The 19692-nt window shown below is 37.0% G+C and overlaps 1 protein-coding gene across 2 annotated transcripts; it reads right to left on the reverse strand.

Annotated features, from left to right (window-relative positions):
- Window positions 1-545: 545 nt before the first annotated feature.
- On the reverse strand, window positions 546-17998 carry LOC117327113. Of its 2 annotated transcripts, XM_033883952.1 has the most exons (6): window positions 17820-17998; window positions 15509-15844; window positions 14299-14412; window positions 12975-13496; window positions 9644-9707; window positions 7944-7973 (listed from the first exon to the last, which is right to left on the reverse strand). In XM_033883952.1, exons 2-6 carry the CDS (start codon window positions 15828-15830, stop codon window positions 7961-7963), a joined length of 1035 nt encoding a protein of 344 aa, XP_033739843.1. In that variant the 5' UTR covers window positions 15831-15844; window positions 17820-17998; the 3' UTR covers window positions 7944-7960. The 2 variants fall into 2 exon arrangements, with proteins under 2 accessions (XP_033739842.1, XP_033739843.1); XM_033883951.1 differs by lacking the exons at window positions 14299-14412; window positions 15509-15844; window positions 17820-17998 and adding an exon at window positions 546-4736 and having other exon boundaries at window positions 12975-13001.
- Window positions 17999-19692: the final 1694 nt, after the last annotated feature.

Here is a 19692-nt window from a genome sequence, read left to right on the forward strand (position 1 = left end):
GATCATTTCTGGCAAGTTTCAGCCCAACAGCACTGGTGGAACTTGAGAAGAAGTTTAAAATGTGTTTTCAAAATGGCGGCTATGGTGGCCATCTTGGATTTCGGACTGACCCGGAAAATAACAACACTTGGTCAGGACCATCACAGGATCATTTCAGGCAAGTTTCAGCTTAATCCCACTGGTGGAACTTGAGAAGAAGATTGAAATGTGAAAAGTTTACGCACGGCGGACGGCGCACGGCAGACGGCGCACGACGACGGACGAAGCATGATGACTATAGGTCATCCTGACCCTTCGGGTCAGATGACCTAATAATAGTATTCTAGTATGTTGACTAAAACATATAGACAAATATAAAAGACACTCTGGCCTTATCATATTTCACAGAATAATCAAATGTGCTCAACTCAGAATCTCGGGTAATCAACAATTAAATGCAACACTATAAGACAATATTTATCCAGTATTTCTGAAGAAATTATAGTGATATTGTTCAACATATACTGGCCATAGCACTAACTGAATAATATCAAAAGTGACTTTTCGTGGAATATCAACACGATTTAATTTTTGTCAGTTTTTGCCTGATCTCAAAACCCAGTTTTAGAGATGGAAAATATCTGTCTCTATCTTACCACTACATATATTTTAAATTTCTAGATATTCATTACCTTATGTCAATGGCTTTTGAAATCAGTCAAGGTCTTTGATACAAGACACTCTATTGCAATCTATTACAACCTTAGCAATTTAACCAGGTCATCCTCAAATCTTAATTAAGGACAACATATAGGGAATTAACCAGTAATTAAGGAAATAAATATTGCCAGGGGACTATACCTGCATACACAACATACCAAGGTGCCAAGAAAAAAGAAAAAAAGTCTCACATCGGTAAAAACTATATAGGTAATCTGAGAAAGATGCATCAAGTCTTCGAGAAATATGTACGGCTACAAACCTCAAATAACACAAGAGGAATTTAACATACGCCTTCTGAAGAGCAATTTGAATCAGATGGTGGGTTTAAAAGCCTAATAGATGTAGTTCAATATCACTTATTTGAAAATTTATTAATGGCATAAGGATCTCGTACAGGTAACTGATTATAATTAATGTCTGTTACAATGAGGCCGCAACAGCTTAAGTCGGTTAGAATGTCAGCCACCTAATCTCTGGTGAAGATCTGAGGTACCGTGGTTCAACACTCCCTAAGATTTTCAGTTGATGTTTCTCAGGGAAGCTGGAGAAATGAATAGGCCTGTGCAGTTGTAGTTTTGTCCTTACGTAAGACACTTCACCTTTATCCATTCCTCTGGGTAGCAGGCGACGGGCCTCTCGTGTGTTGTTCATAGAGGTAGATACCAACTACTACAAGGAGACCTTGCCTCCAAATTACCCTTGCTGATCACGGGGCAATACACTGATCAGCAAACCGTTATACATCAAAATTATGACATTTGAGTCTGGTATAGAAGATAGGTATTCCTTCACTAGAAATTTATCAGTAAAATGTTACTGAATGTTACACAATGTTTGGAATGTTTTAACAGCATATAAAACAATAAATTGCAATAACACTTTACTTAAATGTTTGGTCTATATTGATATGTATATTAACTAGGACAAATTTTAGCTACTAAAAACTTTTTTAAGATGATCATACAAAGGGTTGTTATATGACGCACATGACAGCTCTTCCCTCTGCCTAATAATCTCTGTCAACTTATCTGTCCTTGCCTTTGCCAAGTCTAAAACTGATCGGCCCTTCCTTGTCCGTATGGTTCTGATGTCATACTTCAGTTTTAATGACTCCATGTACTGTTTCACACGAGTTTCACACTCGGTGAACAATTCTACATCTAATGTATGCATGGCTATACAATGTAGACAATGACAGCCACCATCATCTAACTTTGTGATTAATTGTGGGACTGACTCGCACAGATAAACACACATCTCCCTGAGTCCAAACATACAACTCACATGTAACACTGTCCGCCCGTCACGTTCTACAACTGTGGTTAGTGCTGGGTATTTCTCACACAAATAAACTGAAAGATCCCTGCTACCTCCCGCACAACTCTGATGTAATATTGTCCACGCCCTTCCATTTTCATAGAACGGTATGCAATGCATTCTAAGTTCAACCTTACAATCACCCCTATCATCTATCTCCAAGCCATACTTATCCACTAACTGAGACATGTACTGACTACACGCACAACTCCTATGAACCACACGACCATCTTCTGTCTCACACTTGTGTTGTTCATCCTCAACTCTACACAAAGAGTTAAGTACAGTTCTCTCCACTAACTTGAATATAGAACAGTTTGCTTTCTCTGCTGCTAAATTAAGTGGGGTTTGTCCTGCATGATTAGTGTCATGTACCAAGTGTGGATAATCTTCACACAGCATTGCCACCATCTCTTCTCTGTCCCGCTGACACGCAACATGTAGGACATTGTCATTGGACTCATTCGTCACTGTTAGAGAGACATCATGCTGAAGTAGTTCACGGAACAATTTCACACTTCCACCCTCCACCACATATAACAGAGCGTTCTTGTCAGGTTTGACTCCCTCACATAGAAGACATACAGCACATTCTTCTGAACCAAAACGACATGCTTTATTTAACAAGCTAAGTTTTATCGCATTTTTCAAGTATTCTAAAACCTTTCTCAGTATATCCACATCTCCTTTACCAAAGCATACATTACCCCTTGTAATCAATGACCACCAATCGGTGTTCTCGTCAGGTTTGATTCCCTCACACAGAAGGTATAAAGCACATTCTTCTGAACCAGAAAGACATGCTTTATTTAACAAGTCAAGCTTGACCTCATCACTCAAGTAGCTATCATTCTTGTATCTATAAACTTTCTTAAGTACATCCACATCTCCCTTACCATGACCACTTCTTGTAATCAATGACCACCATCGTATGTCCTTGTCAGGTTTGACTCCCTCACACAGAAGACATAAAACACATTCTTCTGAACCAGAACGACATGCTTTATTTAGCAAGTTAAGTTTTATCTCATCATTCAAGTATTCTAAAACTTTTCTCAGTATATCCACATCTCCTTTACCAAACCAAACATTACCCCTTGTAATCAATGACCACCAATTGGTGTTCTTGTCAGGTTTGACTCCCTCACACAGAAGGTATAAAGCACATTTTTCTGAACCAGAAAGACATGCTTCATTTAGCAAGTTAAGTTTTATCTCATCATTCAAGTATTTCACAACTTTCTTAAGTACATCCACATCTCCCTTACGATGACCACCTCTTGTAATCAATGACCACCAATCTGTGTCCTTGTCAGGTTGGACTCCCTTACGCAGAAGATATAAAGCACATTCTTCAGCACAGAAGTAACATGCTTTATTGAACACCTCAAGTTTATTAACTTCTCTCTCATTTAACAACTCGAAAAATCCCTCAAGAAAGACAGGATCTTTCCATACATCTAGAGAGCCAATGCTAATACTTACTTTATCAAAAACATTTCTCATATCAAATTTGTCTATCCAGGTGGATGGATCTTTATAGTCATCAAAAGGTCTCACCTCTAGCACCTCACACTGAAACTCTTGGAGCAGACGTTTACACATGTCTGTATAATTATCAGATGATATGACAACCATGTTTTCAGATGTTTTTGAAGTTGTTATATAACTGAGGAACCTCCTGGGACAATTCTGTATGTAACCAACTGGGGTTTTCTCTCCATACAAAAGGGCTACTGTGAATAATATAGAACCATGGTCAAATCTGTACACTTCATCATTAGAACAATAAGTCTCCTTTCTTACCAAAAATCCTGATAATTTGTCTAAGCTATCTTTCACAAATCCTACCTTTTTCTTAAATGACATTGTAGTTCTGTCAACTTCACCATCAACTAAACTAATTTCAAATGCTTCCTCTAACAATGTTTTGTTTACTTTATCACCATTTGGGTCTAGATCTTTTACCTTTATCTCCCCATCATTGAGGAACAGAAACAAAATGGCAGAACATTCTGGTAACCTTGAAAATGCTTCTTTCAAAAATTTGACAGGCTTCATAAAAAAATCACTTCGTGTTTTCTGCAACTCATGATCATCAGACTTGCAGAAAAGCTGACAACATTGTGGGAATCCAATATATGGGGCATAAGATAGAATGTTTTCTATTTCTCCCTCTGTCCATGAGAAATTGTCTGGCTTATACATCTCTAAAAGTGCCTTTTTTTCTTCTGCAATTCTGTACTTACCTGAGCTCAGATCAATGATGTTATCTTCAGTGAAAACTGTTCCTATAGAAGATTTTTTCAAAGTATTGAATATTTCATTACGAACTGCAATGAGCAAAAAATTGGCCTGAATTTGTTCACCACCAAAAAGTGTTTCTACATCTGTAATTCTTCTATTCCAATCTTCTACATCCTTTCTACCAACATCATTCTCACCAAAAATATTATCAATGAAAGTAATCAGATGAGAGTTTGGAGCCAATAAATCTAATTTCTTAATTCTATGAAGCTGAAGGGGCTGTCTGCATTGCTGCTCCTCGACCAGCCAGTGTAGAAGTTGAATGGCGGTAGACGTTTTGCCATCTCCTGTGTTTCCCTTGATAACTAGAACTCTGTTCTTTTGGAGCTTGTTTTGAGCATCACGGAAAGCTTTGGTCTCCAGGAACTTTTTCTCACTTTTTTCTTGTTTGATTCTGTATTTTGCTTTTTCTATGTGAAAAATTAGAAAAGACAAATGTTAATGCAATGGGGTTGAGGCCACCTTGAGGATTTCTACAAGTCATGGATTCGTTTGTTACTAGTATATATCCTTACCAACCTTTGAAATGATTGAATGAAACCAAAGTGGATCTTAACTGAGTAATTATATCACCATATCATTTATATTTAACATCACTTAAAGTCCTTTAAATTTGATTGACAAACTAATTGATAACTAGAAGGATATTGATGTCCACCATATATAATGATTTGTATTGGTCGTATGATAGACTTGCGGTTTTTATACCAAGAGGCCCAGAGGGCCTGAATCTCTAACGTGACTAGCTAGGAATTATGGCAAAATGACTATTTCCAATCTTCATTTCGAATGTAATATGTTAATAATGTTTCTAACAGAGGTGATATTGTTCTCTGATGCATTGCTTAATATCATCATGAAGGATTCTGCATAGGTGCATTATCCATGTTAGTCAATGGTATTGAAATACAAACTGTACCAATTACCTCTGTTGGTGTTTTTGTTAAATCAAACATAACTAATGTGAAACCATTTACCTGTAGTAATGTTATGCATGATGTGAAGCTTATTGTTGATCATGTGACCTTGAAAATAGGTCAAGGTCATTACTTTATACCATACTACCAAAGGTACCTGCTAGTAAATTATCAGCCATGTTAGCCTTCTGGAACTTGAGAAGAGGATTCTTGAGGTTTTTAACATATTTCAGTCCTGTGACCTTGAAAATAGGTCAAGGTAATTTATATAAGGAAATTTCAAAGCACCCGAAAGCAGTAACCTCCTGATGGAAGATATGGGTTTGCTGGATCTTTTAGAACTTCAGAACAAGAATCAAAAAATCAATTTCAACCCTGTGACCTTGAAAATAGGTCAAGGTCATTTATATGAGGAAAATTTATACCACTCTGCCCTTAGTAACTGCTGGCAAAATATCAGCCCTCTGGGCCCACTGGAACTTGAGAAAATGCCACCCACTTTCATATGTATGCACCATACCATAAGCTCATTTGAACTTGGTGCCATGTGAGCAAACAAAGTGATTGGGATCTGACATAGATAATACCCTCCACCTTCTTAATGAATGAAATAAATCTGTCCAGTGGTTCGTGATATATATATATAAACCAGGTTTTAGGTCACCTGAGACGAAGTCTCAAGTGACCTATTCTAACCGCCTTTTTCCGTCATCGTGCATCGTCTGTCAGTAGACAATTACCGGTAACATTTTCAACTTCTGCTCCAAAACCACTTAACTAAATTCATAGGACAAGAACCATTCATAGCCAAAGGTCAACCGATATTGTGAATTATATACTATTATCCCAACCCCCACGGGGCCTGAGGGACGAGGCCAAAAAAAGTCAAATTTAAAATTTCAAAAATCTTTTTCTTAACTCTCAGATATGGTAAAATCAATTTTAACTATAGCAAAAAGTATAGGGAAATAAAATGTTTGACTATCGTTTGTTTGATTTCTATTGGGATTCATTCTAACTTTCTTAACATTATCAGCTTTAGATGACAGCTTGATAGTATGCACATGTTAGTCCTGACTGACCCCCAGGGGCTGATGGGAGGGGTCAAAAAGGGTCAACTGAATTAACTTAAATATTTCAAAACTTGGGCCTCTTTTTCTTCCCTTCAAATTGGTCAAGTTAACTAGTGGCCATTTTGTTTTCTGATCAATTTCAAAATTCAATATGCATAACTAGGGTTAAAGGGGAAACCTACATGTGAAATTTGAAAAGATCCATTAAAACTTTGAGAAATAGCAATAACAGACTTTAACCTGTCAAAATTCAAAGTAGCCGCCTGTCAGCTATTTTGTTTATAAATTCACCTCAAAATGTAAAATGAACAACTTAACCAAGACTACAGAATACCAACATGTAAAATTTGAGAAAGATCTATAAGAAATTCTGAGAAATATCGGTAACAAACTTCTTTCAATACTTGAATAATGTGTGATTGAATATTTAACATTTATTTAAAAATATGTTAGTTTGTTTACTGTATCGTACAGAAAACTATTAAACACAGTAAATTTATTTCACCATCCCTGGATCTGCTTTTGATAATCTAGGCAATTCCACAAATTGCAGTTCCTGGACGTGAAATTCTATGTCAGGAATGTATAAGATGATCAATTTTAGATAAATTATATGAACCCGTAACCTAAGTATGAAGTACCAGTGACAAGCAATATAGGAGCCCAGATGTTTTGACTGTCCTACAGATTGATCTAACTTTGATATATATATATTACACATTGCCTCATGCAGGCGAACCCATACCAAAAGTATGAAGTATATAGTGTTGGAGATTAAGCATGGACAAACTTTTTCTTTGATATAGGTCAAAGGTCAAAATGTGGGTCAGAGTGACTATTTTAGATACACATGACACACCAGTTCACTAAGGTCATACATGCTCAAAGATTGAAGTTCATGTGTCAAGAAGGAGACAGAGCCAAAAATAGAGCAAAATAATGTGTGGAAGCATTGAAAGATGGAAGTTTTATTTGAACACTTGAGTTCAGTAATCTTAAAATGAGGTCAAGGTTATTCACTTGAACATACTTGATAGCACTTCCCCCCAGCTTGCTACAGATCCAATATCAACTCCCTGACACTCTTAGTTATTGAGAAGAGGCTGTTTAAACATTTTAGCCCATTTGACCTATGTGACCTTGAATGTACGTCAAGGTCATTCATTTGAACAAACTCGGTAGCCCTTCACCCCAGCATGCTACAGGCCTAATGTCCAGTCCCTGGGCTTCTTGGTTATTGAGAAAAGAGTTTAGTCCATTTGACCTCTGTGACCTTGAATGTAGGTCAAGCTAATTCATTTGAACAAACTTGGTGCCCTTCATCCCAGCATGCTACAAACCTAATATCAACTCCCTGGGACTCTTGGTTATTGAGAAGAAAATAATCTTAGTCTATTTGACCTCTGTGACCTTAAATGTAGGTCAAGCACATCCATTTGAAAAAAAAATTGGTAGCCCTTCACCCTAGCATGCTACAGGCCTAATATCAAGTCCCTTCAGGTCAGATGATCTAAAAAAAACATGATCTGTATCATAAATGAAGCTGATAACATGTGATCCTAGTCCCAGTTTCGAGTAATTTCCTTCATTCTCTCACACAAAGTCCAATCCAGCTGACAATACATACCTATCATGGGTTTTAAGTCAGGGTGGATTTCTGGAAAAAAAAATAAGATATCTGTATCCTATATAGGTTCAACAACATTTATATGTAGTATGGTACAGATTAGCTAGGATTATCACATGAATGACACATCAGTATGGGCACCAGCATAATTAGATTTCAGAACCAACACTAATTGTTTTTTGAGAAGATTTTTTGTTGGACACATTCTTATAGAATTTAGAACAATATAGAACACTTTCCTATAAATTATCACCATATCATCAGGAACAGGACAGGAACACAATCTGCAAAATGTTACCCAGACAGTGAAACATCTTTAACGGTTTGTGTCTCTCTCAAAAGTATCACTGAAGTAAAGTTCAGGTTCTGAAGTGATTCAATAGGGATAGTAGGTCAATGTAGATCTCTTTGACCCTACACCAGAAGACAAAAGAAAATTTACACCACAAAATTACTAGATCGCTGAAAGGATTATTTATCAAATTGAAAAAATCTTTTTAATAATTTATTCATATTCCTCAATTTAACTTTGCAGACAGATATATATCATTCAAATAACAGTATATTTCTGAATCAATGTTATTTACAGAACACAATAAGACTTTTGGTAGTTTACACTGACATAGTGCCACCTACTTTGTTGTTTCCTGTTCTAAATAAAGCATGTGACAGACCACACCCCAGGATTTACTTGGTAAAATGCCTAACTCTGATAGATTTTGTCTTTTCAAGACCAGTTACTGCTACAGTACATGTAGCACAAGGGAGGTCATCTTAATTTTCACTTCCATGATGTAAGTCATATAACCCAGTTTGAGGAATGTACCGATATATACATAATGTAATTATGATGCAAGAACGGCAACATGTCACATATAAGACGATATTTGAGGCTTGCTTTTGAGAACACCAGAAAGACATGGAAACCCAAGGAAGAAGGAACTGTTAACTGGGAATATTCTAAAGTGATTAACAGAGACAATTAAGTGAAGGAAATATATTTCTACCACAATACGCTATGTAATTGAACTCTCAAGCCATTGTTTAAATGTGCCGACTGTTGGATAAATATGTTATATACCACTAGTGGTATATGACCTTCTGGCCTTTTGATTGGTCAAGAATTAGAACTTTTACCAGCTCGAGCTGCAATTGTTATTGACGTCATCAATAATTGAATGATGTCACATCACAGGGTCCCGGACGTCTCCTGTACACTCTATTCACATACGCGAAATTATACTTGGCCACGTTTCCCTTTGATTCAAGCCGATATTATTGTGGTAAAAACATGTCACACGACCCGTGATTGTTGATTATGGAATTTATTTCACACTCGTAAGTTATTTTTTAAAAGTTGCTAAAGCTTGTGTCTTTTGTAACTTTTAAAAAATAAGTTATTTGTGTGAAATAAATTCCATATTCAACAATCACTCGTTTCGTTGTGTAACCTCTATATAGCTTTCATGACTTGCTCTTTTTATAGTGTAGACATAAAGACATGTCAATGTCATTACAATCTCATAGTCATACAATTAAAACCTCAGTGAACATTGCTTCACTGGCCATTTGTCCGCTACTTGTGAGGGAGTCTAGTCAGCAAAAAAGTTGTAACTGAAAATCCATTACTGGCTGTGATATATACTGAAGTTTATTCACTATTCTTTATGCCATGGTTTTAACAGCAATTGATATATTACCTGGCAGTACGTGTGGTGTTCTCTGCTGTGGTATTCAATATGTCTCTAAAGGAAGTAACTTCTCCTGGAAGAAAAAAACCCATGCATAATCAGTCTTATTTAATTTCAAGTTAATCAATCATTCCTACTTGACACATTTTCAACAAAGTCCATATTACATGGTAGCCCAGCACACCAAACACCAAATATCAACTACCTGGAACTCTTGGTTACTGAGAAGAATCGAAGAAAATGTTGTTTCAAGATTTTAGCATATTTGACCCCTGTGACCTTGAATGTTGGAGAGGTGACAGGTGAGAACACATCCACCAAATTTCATTTAAGAATTTCAAGAATATCATACAATTTCCAGTCAAAAGTTAATGTTTAAGTTTAGTCATATGTTAAATATTGCCAAAACTTGTGCTAAGTTACGCTTGGGTGAGTTTATTTTAGCATTCACATTTGTATCCTCTATCCATTGTTGTGTATTCATCGTTAGATTTTCGTGCTCCAAGGTATGTGTTTCTTTAAAGTAGACTTACAGGTCTTTTTGATCCCTTGGGATCGCTTTACTTACTTAATTCACTATTACTTTATGTATGGTCATGAGTGTGTATCCATCAGATAGCATGTGCATGTTAAAGGGACTATATATGGTTCAAAAACACTGAGAAAAGGATATAAAAACTTATTTTTGTAAGTATGTTACAAAAGTAACACTTTCTGTTAATTATAAAAATTAAAAGTCACTGCAACCATTTATGATAGATATCTAAAAAATAAAGAATGTAAACATTGCAGTATCCATCTGATTCATACATTACTGCTCGTAACCTGATACTGTGCATGCGTCTAACCCGAGACAGAAGCAACATGGCGGACGTAAACACGTAAAGGCAACGGGGACCTGAAAGTTACCTCACGGCAAGTGCCAAAAAGTGTAAGAGGATGAAGTCAGACCAGAAAAGAGGACAAGCAGTACGTATTCTATATTAGACAGGAAATTGATAGATGCTGAAAGATGAAGGAGGATCTTGGACTGAATATGGAATCGGAATTTGTGACAAGTTCACAAGTTAGCTTAACGTTAGTATATAATTCTAGCATATACAATTGTCCTTAATCGTAATCCGGTATCCAGTGTTGAACCTATTAGTATATTACGAATGCTACTACTGAAAGTGTCCTCTGATAATGATTGAATAATAATGGTTGTATTATTCGCTTGGATTTTACTATGACGTGTGTTCGTTGTGGAACACGAGTTGGGGCCCAATTGGGGGTATTCCTTCTTAGGGAAATTGATGTTTGTCATCGTTTGATGAATAAGTATTACTTTAAATTAAATATGACAGTACTGGTGATATTGTGAGTTTTCCACTTTTCTCGGTCATGATTCAAGGTATGATCATGAAAGTAGGTATGTAACTTCAGTACCAGTATGTACAAATCAAATTTGAGTTTCAGAGTTGATCGGTCAAGGTCAACGTTACTGTTTTTAGCGGGGGCCGGTAGGGGACATGTATCAATTGCTTCAGCAATATTCTCAGAATGCTTGTTTCTTCAAATCTTCCTGTGCATTATAATGTACTAGAAACAACATCACCTATCCGTATCTGTGCATGAATATGTGCGAGCAATTTGAAGTCATCATTTCAAAAAAATCAAATACACATGTACATTAGTGATCATGAACATACAAAATGTATTGCAAAAATCTTCATCATCATCTGTGGTGACAGGGCTTTTTCTTACTGGCTTGGGATTGGGTCTTGTTATCTGTTTTTGGGGAGAAACATGGTGAATTGGGAATTCATTTTTCTGGAGTAAACAGAAAATGTTAGGAATTTGGCTTTAAAAGGAAATAATTTTAATTGGAAATGGCCCCAATTAAAATTATTTCCTTTTAAAGCCAAATTCCTAACATTTTCTGTTTACTCCAGAAAAATGAATTCCCAATTCACCATGTTTCTCCCCAAAAAGTCCTGAGGTGAGCATATTTTGACAAAGCATCATCATCATCATCCTAACTAAATAACCACATCATTATACACATACTTATCGCAGAGACTGAGAAAAAAGTATTTGTCATAAATTTGTAATTTTGTTTAACATACAAGAATATTATCAGTTAATCAATCTGGATGCCTTGAAACTGATGACCTGTCTCTAATTATCTGAACTGCACAGCTTGGGAAATTAATTGTTGTAAGACCAGGAGAACAACAGTATGTTCGGATATGCTAATCCTCTACTCTGCATGGTATACCATGTCTCTCAGACTACTACAAGCTCTACCTTGTCCCCTTCCCCAAGCTCTGAGAAGCTGGTGATGGTGTCTATGGTATAATATACAAGAGGCCTGTATCGCTCACCTGGTTTATTTGAAATGTTTATGAATCATCTGCTTATAGCTTTATTTGTTTGATGTTTGATTATGTTGTCAGCCCCATTATTTATATAAATTTGAATCCCAGCCTCCTTGGGATGCTACCAAAGAAAAATCAATGTCATACATATGTGAAAAGAAGTCATTAATATCAATATTGCCAAATGGACCCCTTTTGGCCCCGCCCCTTAGGTACTCAGGGGGTCAGCCCCACCATTTGTACAATTTTGAACCCCTACCCCATAGGGATGATACCAGTAAAATATGACAGATATTCATTGCTTACTTCCAGACAACTAATTCTTTTTAGCAATTTAGCCAAATTGACCCCTTTTGGCCCTACCCCTCAGGACCCCAGGGGGTCAGTCCCACCATTTATGCAACTTTGAATCCCCATCCCATAACGATGCTAAGAAATATGAGTGATACCTATTGCTTAGTTTCAAAAAAGAGGCTGTCTATATAAATTAAGCAAAATTGACCCTTTTCGGTCCCCGTTCCTCAGGCCCCAGGGGATCAGCCATCACTATTTCTACAATTTTGAATCCTTACCCCATAAGATACTAGCAGTCAAATATGAGTGATAACCATTGCTAAGTTTCAGAGAAGAAGTCGTTTATATCAATTTAGCCAAATTGACCCCTTTAGCTTTTGGCCCCGTCCCTAAGCCTTAATGATTGACAGACATACAAATGTCCAACAAGAATTGACAGACATACAAACGCTTGTCATATATTGACAGACATATACAAACGTCCGACAAGTATTAGACATATAAATGACGGACAAGTATTGACGACACACAAACGTCTGTCAAGTATTCACAGACATACAAACATCCGACATGTATTGACAGACATATAAACGTCAGTCAAGTATTCACAGACATACAAAAATCTAACATGAATACTTTGACCTTAAACAGTAAAACGAAAAAATTAACTTTTTTCTAGATTTTACCTTGTATGATATGTAAATCGTTTGCCATGGTTTCCTGTCTGACTGACATGGATTCTTGCCTAGTGGTAACATTGCTGATGTCTGTTGCCATGGTTTCCTGTCTAACTGATATGGATTCTTGCCTGGTGGTAACATTACTGATGTCCGTTGCCATGGTTTCCTGTCTGACTGACATGGATTCTTGCCTAGTGGTAACATTGCTGATGTCTGTTGCCATGGTTTCCTGTCTAACTGATATGGATTCTTGCCTGGTGGTAATATTACTGATGTCCGTTGCCATGGTTTCCTGTCTGACTGACATGGATTCTTGCCTAGTGGTAACATTGCTGATGTCTGTTGCCATGGTTTCTTGCCTAGTGGTAACATTGCTGATGTCTGTTGCCATGGCTTCCTGCATGTCTGCCATGGTATCCTGTCTTGCTCTGAAGGTTTCCTGTCTACCTGCCATATATTGCACAGCTTCTGTGGTTTCCTGCACGGCTTCCATGGTGTCCTGCAAGGCTGCCATGGTTTCCTGTTTAGCTGTAGGATATAACTAATAAGTTACCTTCAATTTCAATATCTTTTCATCATATTTTTCTGGAAAGATTTCATAGTATGTCATTAATCCTGTGTACTGTCTGAATGTTTGTTCAAGATGACGGACATGGAGGCCGTATTGGATTTTGAACCGTCCCGAGATTACCAACACTTTGGCAGTACTATCTCTGGATCATTTCAGGAAAGTCTTAGCTAAATCTTACAGCTGGAATTCGAAAAGAAATTTTAAATGTGATTTGTCTGTATTTCATCCTTTGATTGTATGGAAATAAAGCCATCTTGAGGAAGGTGTTGATTCTCATTTAGTTAGGGCTCTAGGGGTAAGGAGGAGGTGAGGGCCTGGCCCGCTGTTTACAGAAAGTTGGTTCTCTTTCACGCAAGGATGCTTCGGACCAAATATAGACCAAACCCTTTCATCCGCCACCCCTCCGATCCCTGGCATGGTCAGACCAAGGATTTAAACAAAATTGGTTCTCTTCACCCAAGGATGCTTCAGAATAAATATGGACCCAATCGTTTCATTTTTACAGAAAAGGCAGTTTACAGAATTTACTATGTGTTACCTATGAGGTCCACCCACAGACAATTTTTGGTTTCATTTCAGCAAGGATGCTTCAGACAAAACTTGTTCAAAATCCATTTATGACCATGCAGTAGCAATTTAAACGGCTTGCTTCTATTTCCTCTTTTGGGCCCCTCCCCTCTGGCCTCAGGTGGGCTAGAGTAGGGCATTTATGAAAGAAAATCATTGCCTAATGATTTCATGCTACTACAGTATACATACCTCCATCATCAATAATTCTGCCTCCTTTACCAAGTACCAGATTTTTTGGTTTAATAGTCATATGAACACTAGTGGAATTCTGCAACACCTGGTTAATCTCACAGGTATTAACCACTGAAAAAACAAGAAACCTTTGAACTTTGATGTCGATATAGGCCATTTATTCTTCAAATATTTAGAGTATTTTTTATAGTTTAGATATTTTTGAATTACGTGCAGTACAAACTTGGTAACCCTCCCCCAATCATACTACAGGCCCAATATTAGGACTTTTGGTTATTAAGAAGAAATCTTTTAAAGATTTAGCCTATTTGACCCCTGTGACCTAAAATTTATTTGATTACACTTGGTAGCTAGCCCTTAACCCCAACATGCTACAGGTCCAATATCAGGTTTCGGAGTCTCTTGGTTGTTTGGTAGTCCCTGCCCTAGGGTTTGTCAGTGCCAATGTGAACATACTATTCAAAAGACATGCATCCCATACTGATAATTCTCACCAGTGTGTATTATTTTCAATGGCAATTGGAACAAATAATGGTCAAAAATGTGTTTTCCCTATATAAACTATAGTAAAATTTAACTTCTCTCCAGGGGGAAACATGAGACCCCAGGGTCATGAATTCACAATTTTGTAAAGGACCTTATACTTAATTAGGACCTTTGTATCTATGAAGAGCATTTGATTCTACCATATCTGGGAGCTGCATGAGAAGAAGATTTTTGAAGTTTTAGTCAATTTCACGAAAGGCGATCACAATAAAATGCAGGAGGAATTAAATTTCTTGATATATTCCCCATGGTGGGTCTCGCCCCTCCAGCCACACCTCTATATACAATACCTATTGCCTAATGATGTTCCAGACCAGATTTCATCAACCTCCCGGTCATATATATTTGGGTCCTGCCCTTTCAGCCCCAGGAGAGCCACACCCTCAATTATAGATCTATCTCATATGCAAAATAATGCTCCAGACCAAATTTCATCATAATCCAGTTATTTGTTCGGGACTATTATATACAACATTAAATCTCCTTTGCCCAAAATGCTCCTACGGTTCTAAATTTCATCAAAAATGTTAATGAACCACAAACGATGGATGGACATGTACATAAGTCAACAGATGCTGCGCCATGGAAAAACTCAATGACCCTTACAATTCGGGCCAGGTGAGCAAATATGATCAATAAATTCATCCTGTCTAGATTTTACCTTGTATGATTTGTAAATCATTTGCCATGGTTTCCTGCATGTCTGCCACGGATTCCTGTCTGGTCGCTAAGGTTTCTAGCCTGGTGGGGACATCAATGATATCTGTCACTATGGTTTCCTGCCTGGCTGTATCATTACTGATGCCCGTTGTCATGGTTTCCAGTCCGGCTGCCATAGTTTCTTTTGTTGCGGTGACATCACTGATGCCTGTCACTATGGTTTCCTGCCTGGCTGTATCATTACTGATGTCCATTGTCATGGTTTCCCGTCCGGTTGCCATAGTTTCTTTCCTTGCATTGACATCACTGATGTCTGTTGCCATGGTTCCCTGTTTGGCTGTAGAATATAAACAATAATTATATTAAGTTACCTTCATCATTTTGTCATTAATGCCATTTGATGAATCAAGTATATTTTCTCTAAATATTTGCAAATGCACATCCCAATCAACAACTGGGATTAAATATTTGATCAGCCTGTATCCATTTTCTCTGAAAAGATCCATTTCAGCTGGATTAAGTTTTCTAAATGAACTTAATTGGAAGTGATACATTTAAAATGGCCAGCGTATGATGAATGTCTGGCATTAATTTAGTCACCATATACACAAAAAAACACAGTCCTTGGCCACTTTGAGGAAAAACACAAAATATTTTTTTTAAATATCAGACTAAACATGTCCCTGTGCTCTATCTATATAACCTACCAATCGCAAGCAATCTCTCAGAGAGTGTATTTTTTTAATGGATTGAATCGCCATTGATCACGATTGACTCACAATTCTAAAGAGTATTTATTATGCTGTTTTTACATGTATGTACATGTACACGTAGATGTACACTCAGCATGAGTTTCCTCTGACCCTGACACATAATTAAGTCTGGGTGTCTACCTTTGCTTCTGAGTTTACAAATTAAACTGATTTTATAGATTTTAAATATGACATTGATACCTTAAATTATGAAGATAAAATGAATTCAATGCCAAGGATTAGTGTCAAACTACAAATCATGAATCTTTCCACAGGTGCCTGACTCGTTTTATAAAATAATAACATATAAGAGTATAGATTTTTATATGTACTCTTATATTTTATTATCTTATAAAACGAGTCAGGACACCTGTGATATTTCTTTTGTTTTATTTCTACTGCATATGGTAATTAACACCAGAGTTAAGATTATCCTTGATACGTATACTATAGTATATCTACAGCTAAATGTCTCTGGCTATTGTTTTTATTCTGACGGCGCCTGTCATAAATTTCTCACCGTGTTATCCTTTACATTAGTTTGAACTTTATTTTATTCAATAAGACATGGCAATATAATATATACAATATAATTTCAAAAAGGTTCAGGATTCAGAAAAAAGTACAAAGTACTTATGTAAATCTGTCGCCTTGTAGACATACAGTAGCTATGGAACAGTACTGATGCTATTTGGATATATATCATTGAACATTTAACTACATTTTAACATATTGTGTATGGAAAATAAAGAGAAAAGGTGCAGGGGATTGAAAGGGGCTGGGGATAATGCTTACGGTGAAGGTAGGACAAGCGCAGATTTATTCATCAAATTCCGAATATGAAGAGGGGGCATTGGGTCTGTGCATATTGTATGAACTTATGAAGTAACTAATTATTAGTAGTACATAACAACAACATGATGTAATTTTGAATTTTTAGAAGCGTCTTTACTGACAGATGAAACTTTGTACACAATCAAAAATAATCTTGTTCATGCGATCTGGTATTTCTTGACTGCCATAAAGTATGATGTTAACATAATATACAATGTAGTTGGGGGTAGATGACCAAAACATTAGATTCTAATTATATAAGCTGTTGATAGTTAGGACAATGGAGGAGAAAATTAATGTTCAGTAGTTTCAGAAGACAATTTACATCATGAACAAATAGGACTATCAACTAAATTTCGTCTAAACAGGGGATCGTTTAAAGAGCTGCAGTTCGTTCGAAGCCTTACATGATGAATTTGACCATGTCTGCTATGGGGGCACCTACATGTAGATATAGACTGCTTATAATGCTATATGGTACATGTCTGCAATATACTTTTCGATAGCCCGAGTTTTCTCTGGCCCTGTCACCATTTCCTACACCAGAATATCTTCTCTTTTGTTTTTACTCTGTACTCAGACTGTAGGAAGGATCCTTCAGAGGTTCTCGTGATAGAGGAGGACGTTCACTTCAAGTCAAGTCAAGTCATGGTGACAGGGCCAGAGAAAACTCGGGCTAACTTTTCGAAGGATTAAGATTAAAGATTGACGTAATTTAATGGTTACCTGTTTAGTCTGGTGCATATACGAGATATTTCGTCGTGTCTTGCATTGTGGCATTCGCTCTTGAATATGTACGTGTTTGCAAGAATACGTTTATAGCATTATTTTCAATCGATAGACGTAGACGATAGCTGTGAAACACGGAAGTCATTAGGAGGCAGTCCAAAAGCTTGAATATTTTACGAAACTTCGGACTACCTTTTTTTTTACTTTCATTTTCAATATGCGCATGTTCCTACCGGATGCAGCACGGTATATAATTTGACCGCGATTTTTTTTAAAACGCTGTCAACGACTAAGAGATTTTTAAATATCAAGGGTGGGGGGGGTGGGGGGGTCGGGGGTCGGGGGTACAAATATGATAGCAATCATAAAATCATGAATGTATCGGGGGGGGGGGGGGGGGGACTTTAAAATAGAGGGGGGGTTAAAATATGATATCGATCATATAAGATCTAACTGTGGCGGATACAGGATTTTGGGAAAAGGGGGGGCCCTTGCGACTTTTTTTTTTTTGGGGGGGGGGGGGGGGGGGGGGGATGCTTGATGTGTCCGGGTGTGCTCCCCCGAAAAAAAAATATATATAAAGTACTCAGGTGCAATTTAGTCCAGCATAAACCCCAAATTCAGAGATTTACGAATTAAAACCGTTTGAATTTTTTAATAATGTACTAATTTATTCATTATCACCCAAAAGAATATTTATCAAGTGACGTGGGTACAAATATGATAGCAATCATAAAATCATGAATGTATCGGGGGGGGGGGGGGACTTTAAAATAGAGGGGGGGTTAAAATATGATATCGATCATATAAGATCTAACTGTGGCGGATACAGGATTTTGGGAAAAGGGGGGGCCCTTGCGACTTTTTTTTTTTTTTTGGGGGGGGGGGGGGGGGGGGGGGGATGCTTGATGTGTCCGGGTGTGCTCCCCCGAAAAAAAAATATATATAAAGTACTCAGGTGCAATTTAGTCCAGCATAAACCCCAAATTCAGAGATTTACGAATTAAAACCGTTTGAATTTTTTAATAATGTACTAATTTATTCATTATCACCCAAAAGAATATTTATCAAGTGACGTGATTCTAACAAATTATAACATAATAGACTAGAACTAGTACAACAATGTAGAATCTAATCACTTGCAAGATGCTTCGTTGTAAAATAATTATTTGACAAGGTATCAGAAATAGCAGAGACATATATACAGAGAGATTGGCAGCTCTCTATTTGCCCTTGTGTTTACATAGTCTTCACTAGACGCCATATTGGAGAAAACTTGAAAACCAGACACATAATTATCGATAATTTCTATTTGAAATCATCACCAAGATCCAATTATGTGCTTTAATTTTATTAATATCAAAGTGCAGAAGTGTCATCAATATGAAATATATCACAATTTGCTGTCCAAGTGTTTGTATTTTGAGTATGAAAGTCAAGCACAACGCAGGAAAGATCGGCGGGAATCTCCAATTTTCGAAAAGTCCCTATGGGGTTTTCGAGAATACGGATAAATGACAACAATGTGCATGATAATCAAGACCACATTCCATAAGTATGATAGTTTTTGGTTAATGTGGTAACTTTTGTAGTGGCCTAGATAAAACAATGTGCTTTTTGTATGCGTTTAAAATTGACGATGTTTTGGTCGGACGTAATGGCTGCTTAATTACAAAACTTGGACATGTCGAATAGGACCCAATGGATTTTAGAAAATACGGATAAATGGCAACAATGTGCATGATCAATAAGACTATATCCCATAAGTATGATCGTTTTTGGTTAATGTGGTAACTTTTGTAGTGGCCTAGATAAAAAAAATGTGCTTTTTGTGTGCGTTTAAAATTGACGATGTTTTGGTCGGACGTAA

The sequence above is a fragment of the Pecten maximus genome, chromosome 5 (genome assembly GCF_902652985.1).
Source record: "Pecten maximus chromosome 5, xPecMax1.1, whole genome shotgun sequence".
In the NCBI taxonomy this organism is placed as follows: domain Eukaryota; kingdom Metazoa; phylum Mollusca; class Bivalvia; order Pectinida; family Pectinidae; genus Pecten; species Pecten maximus.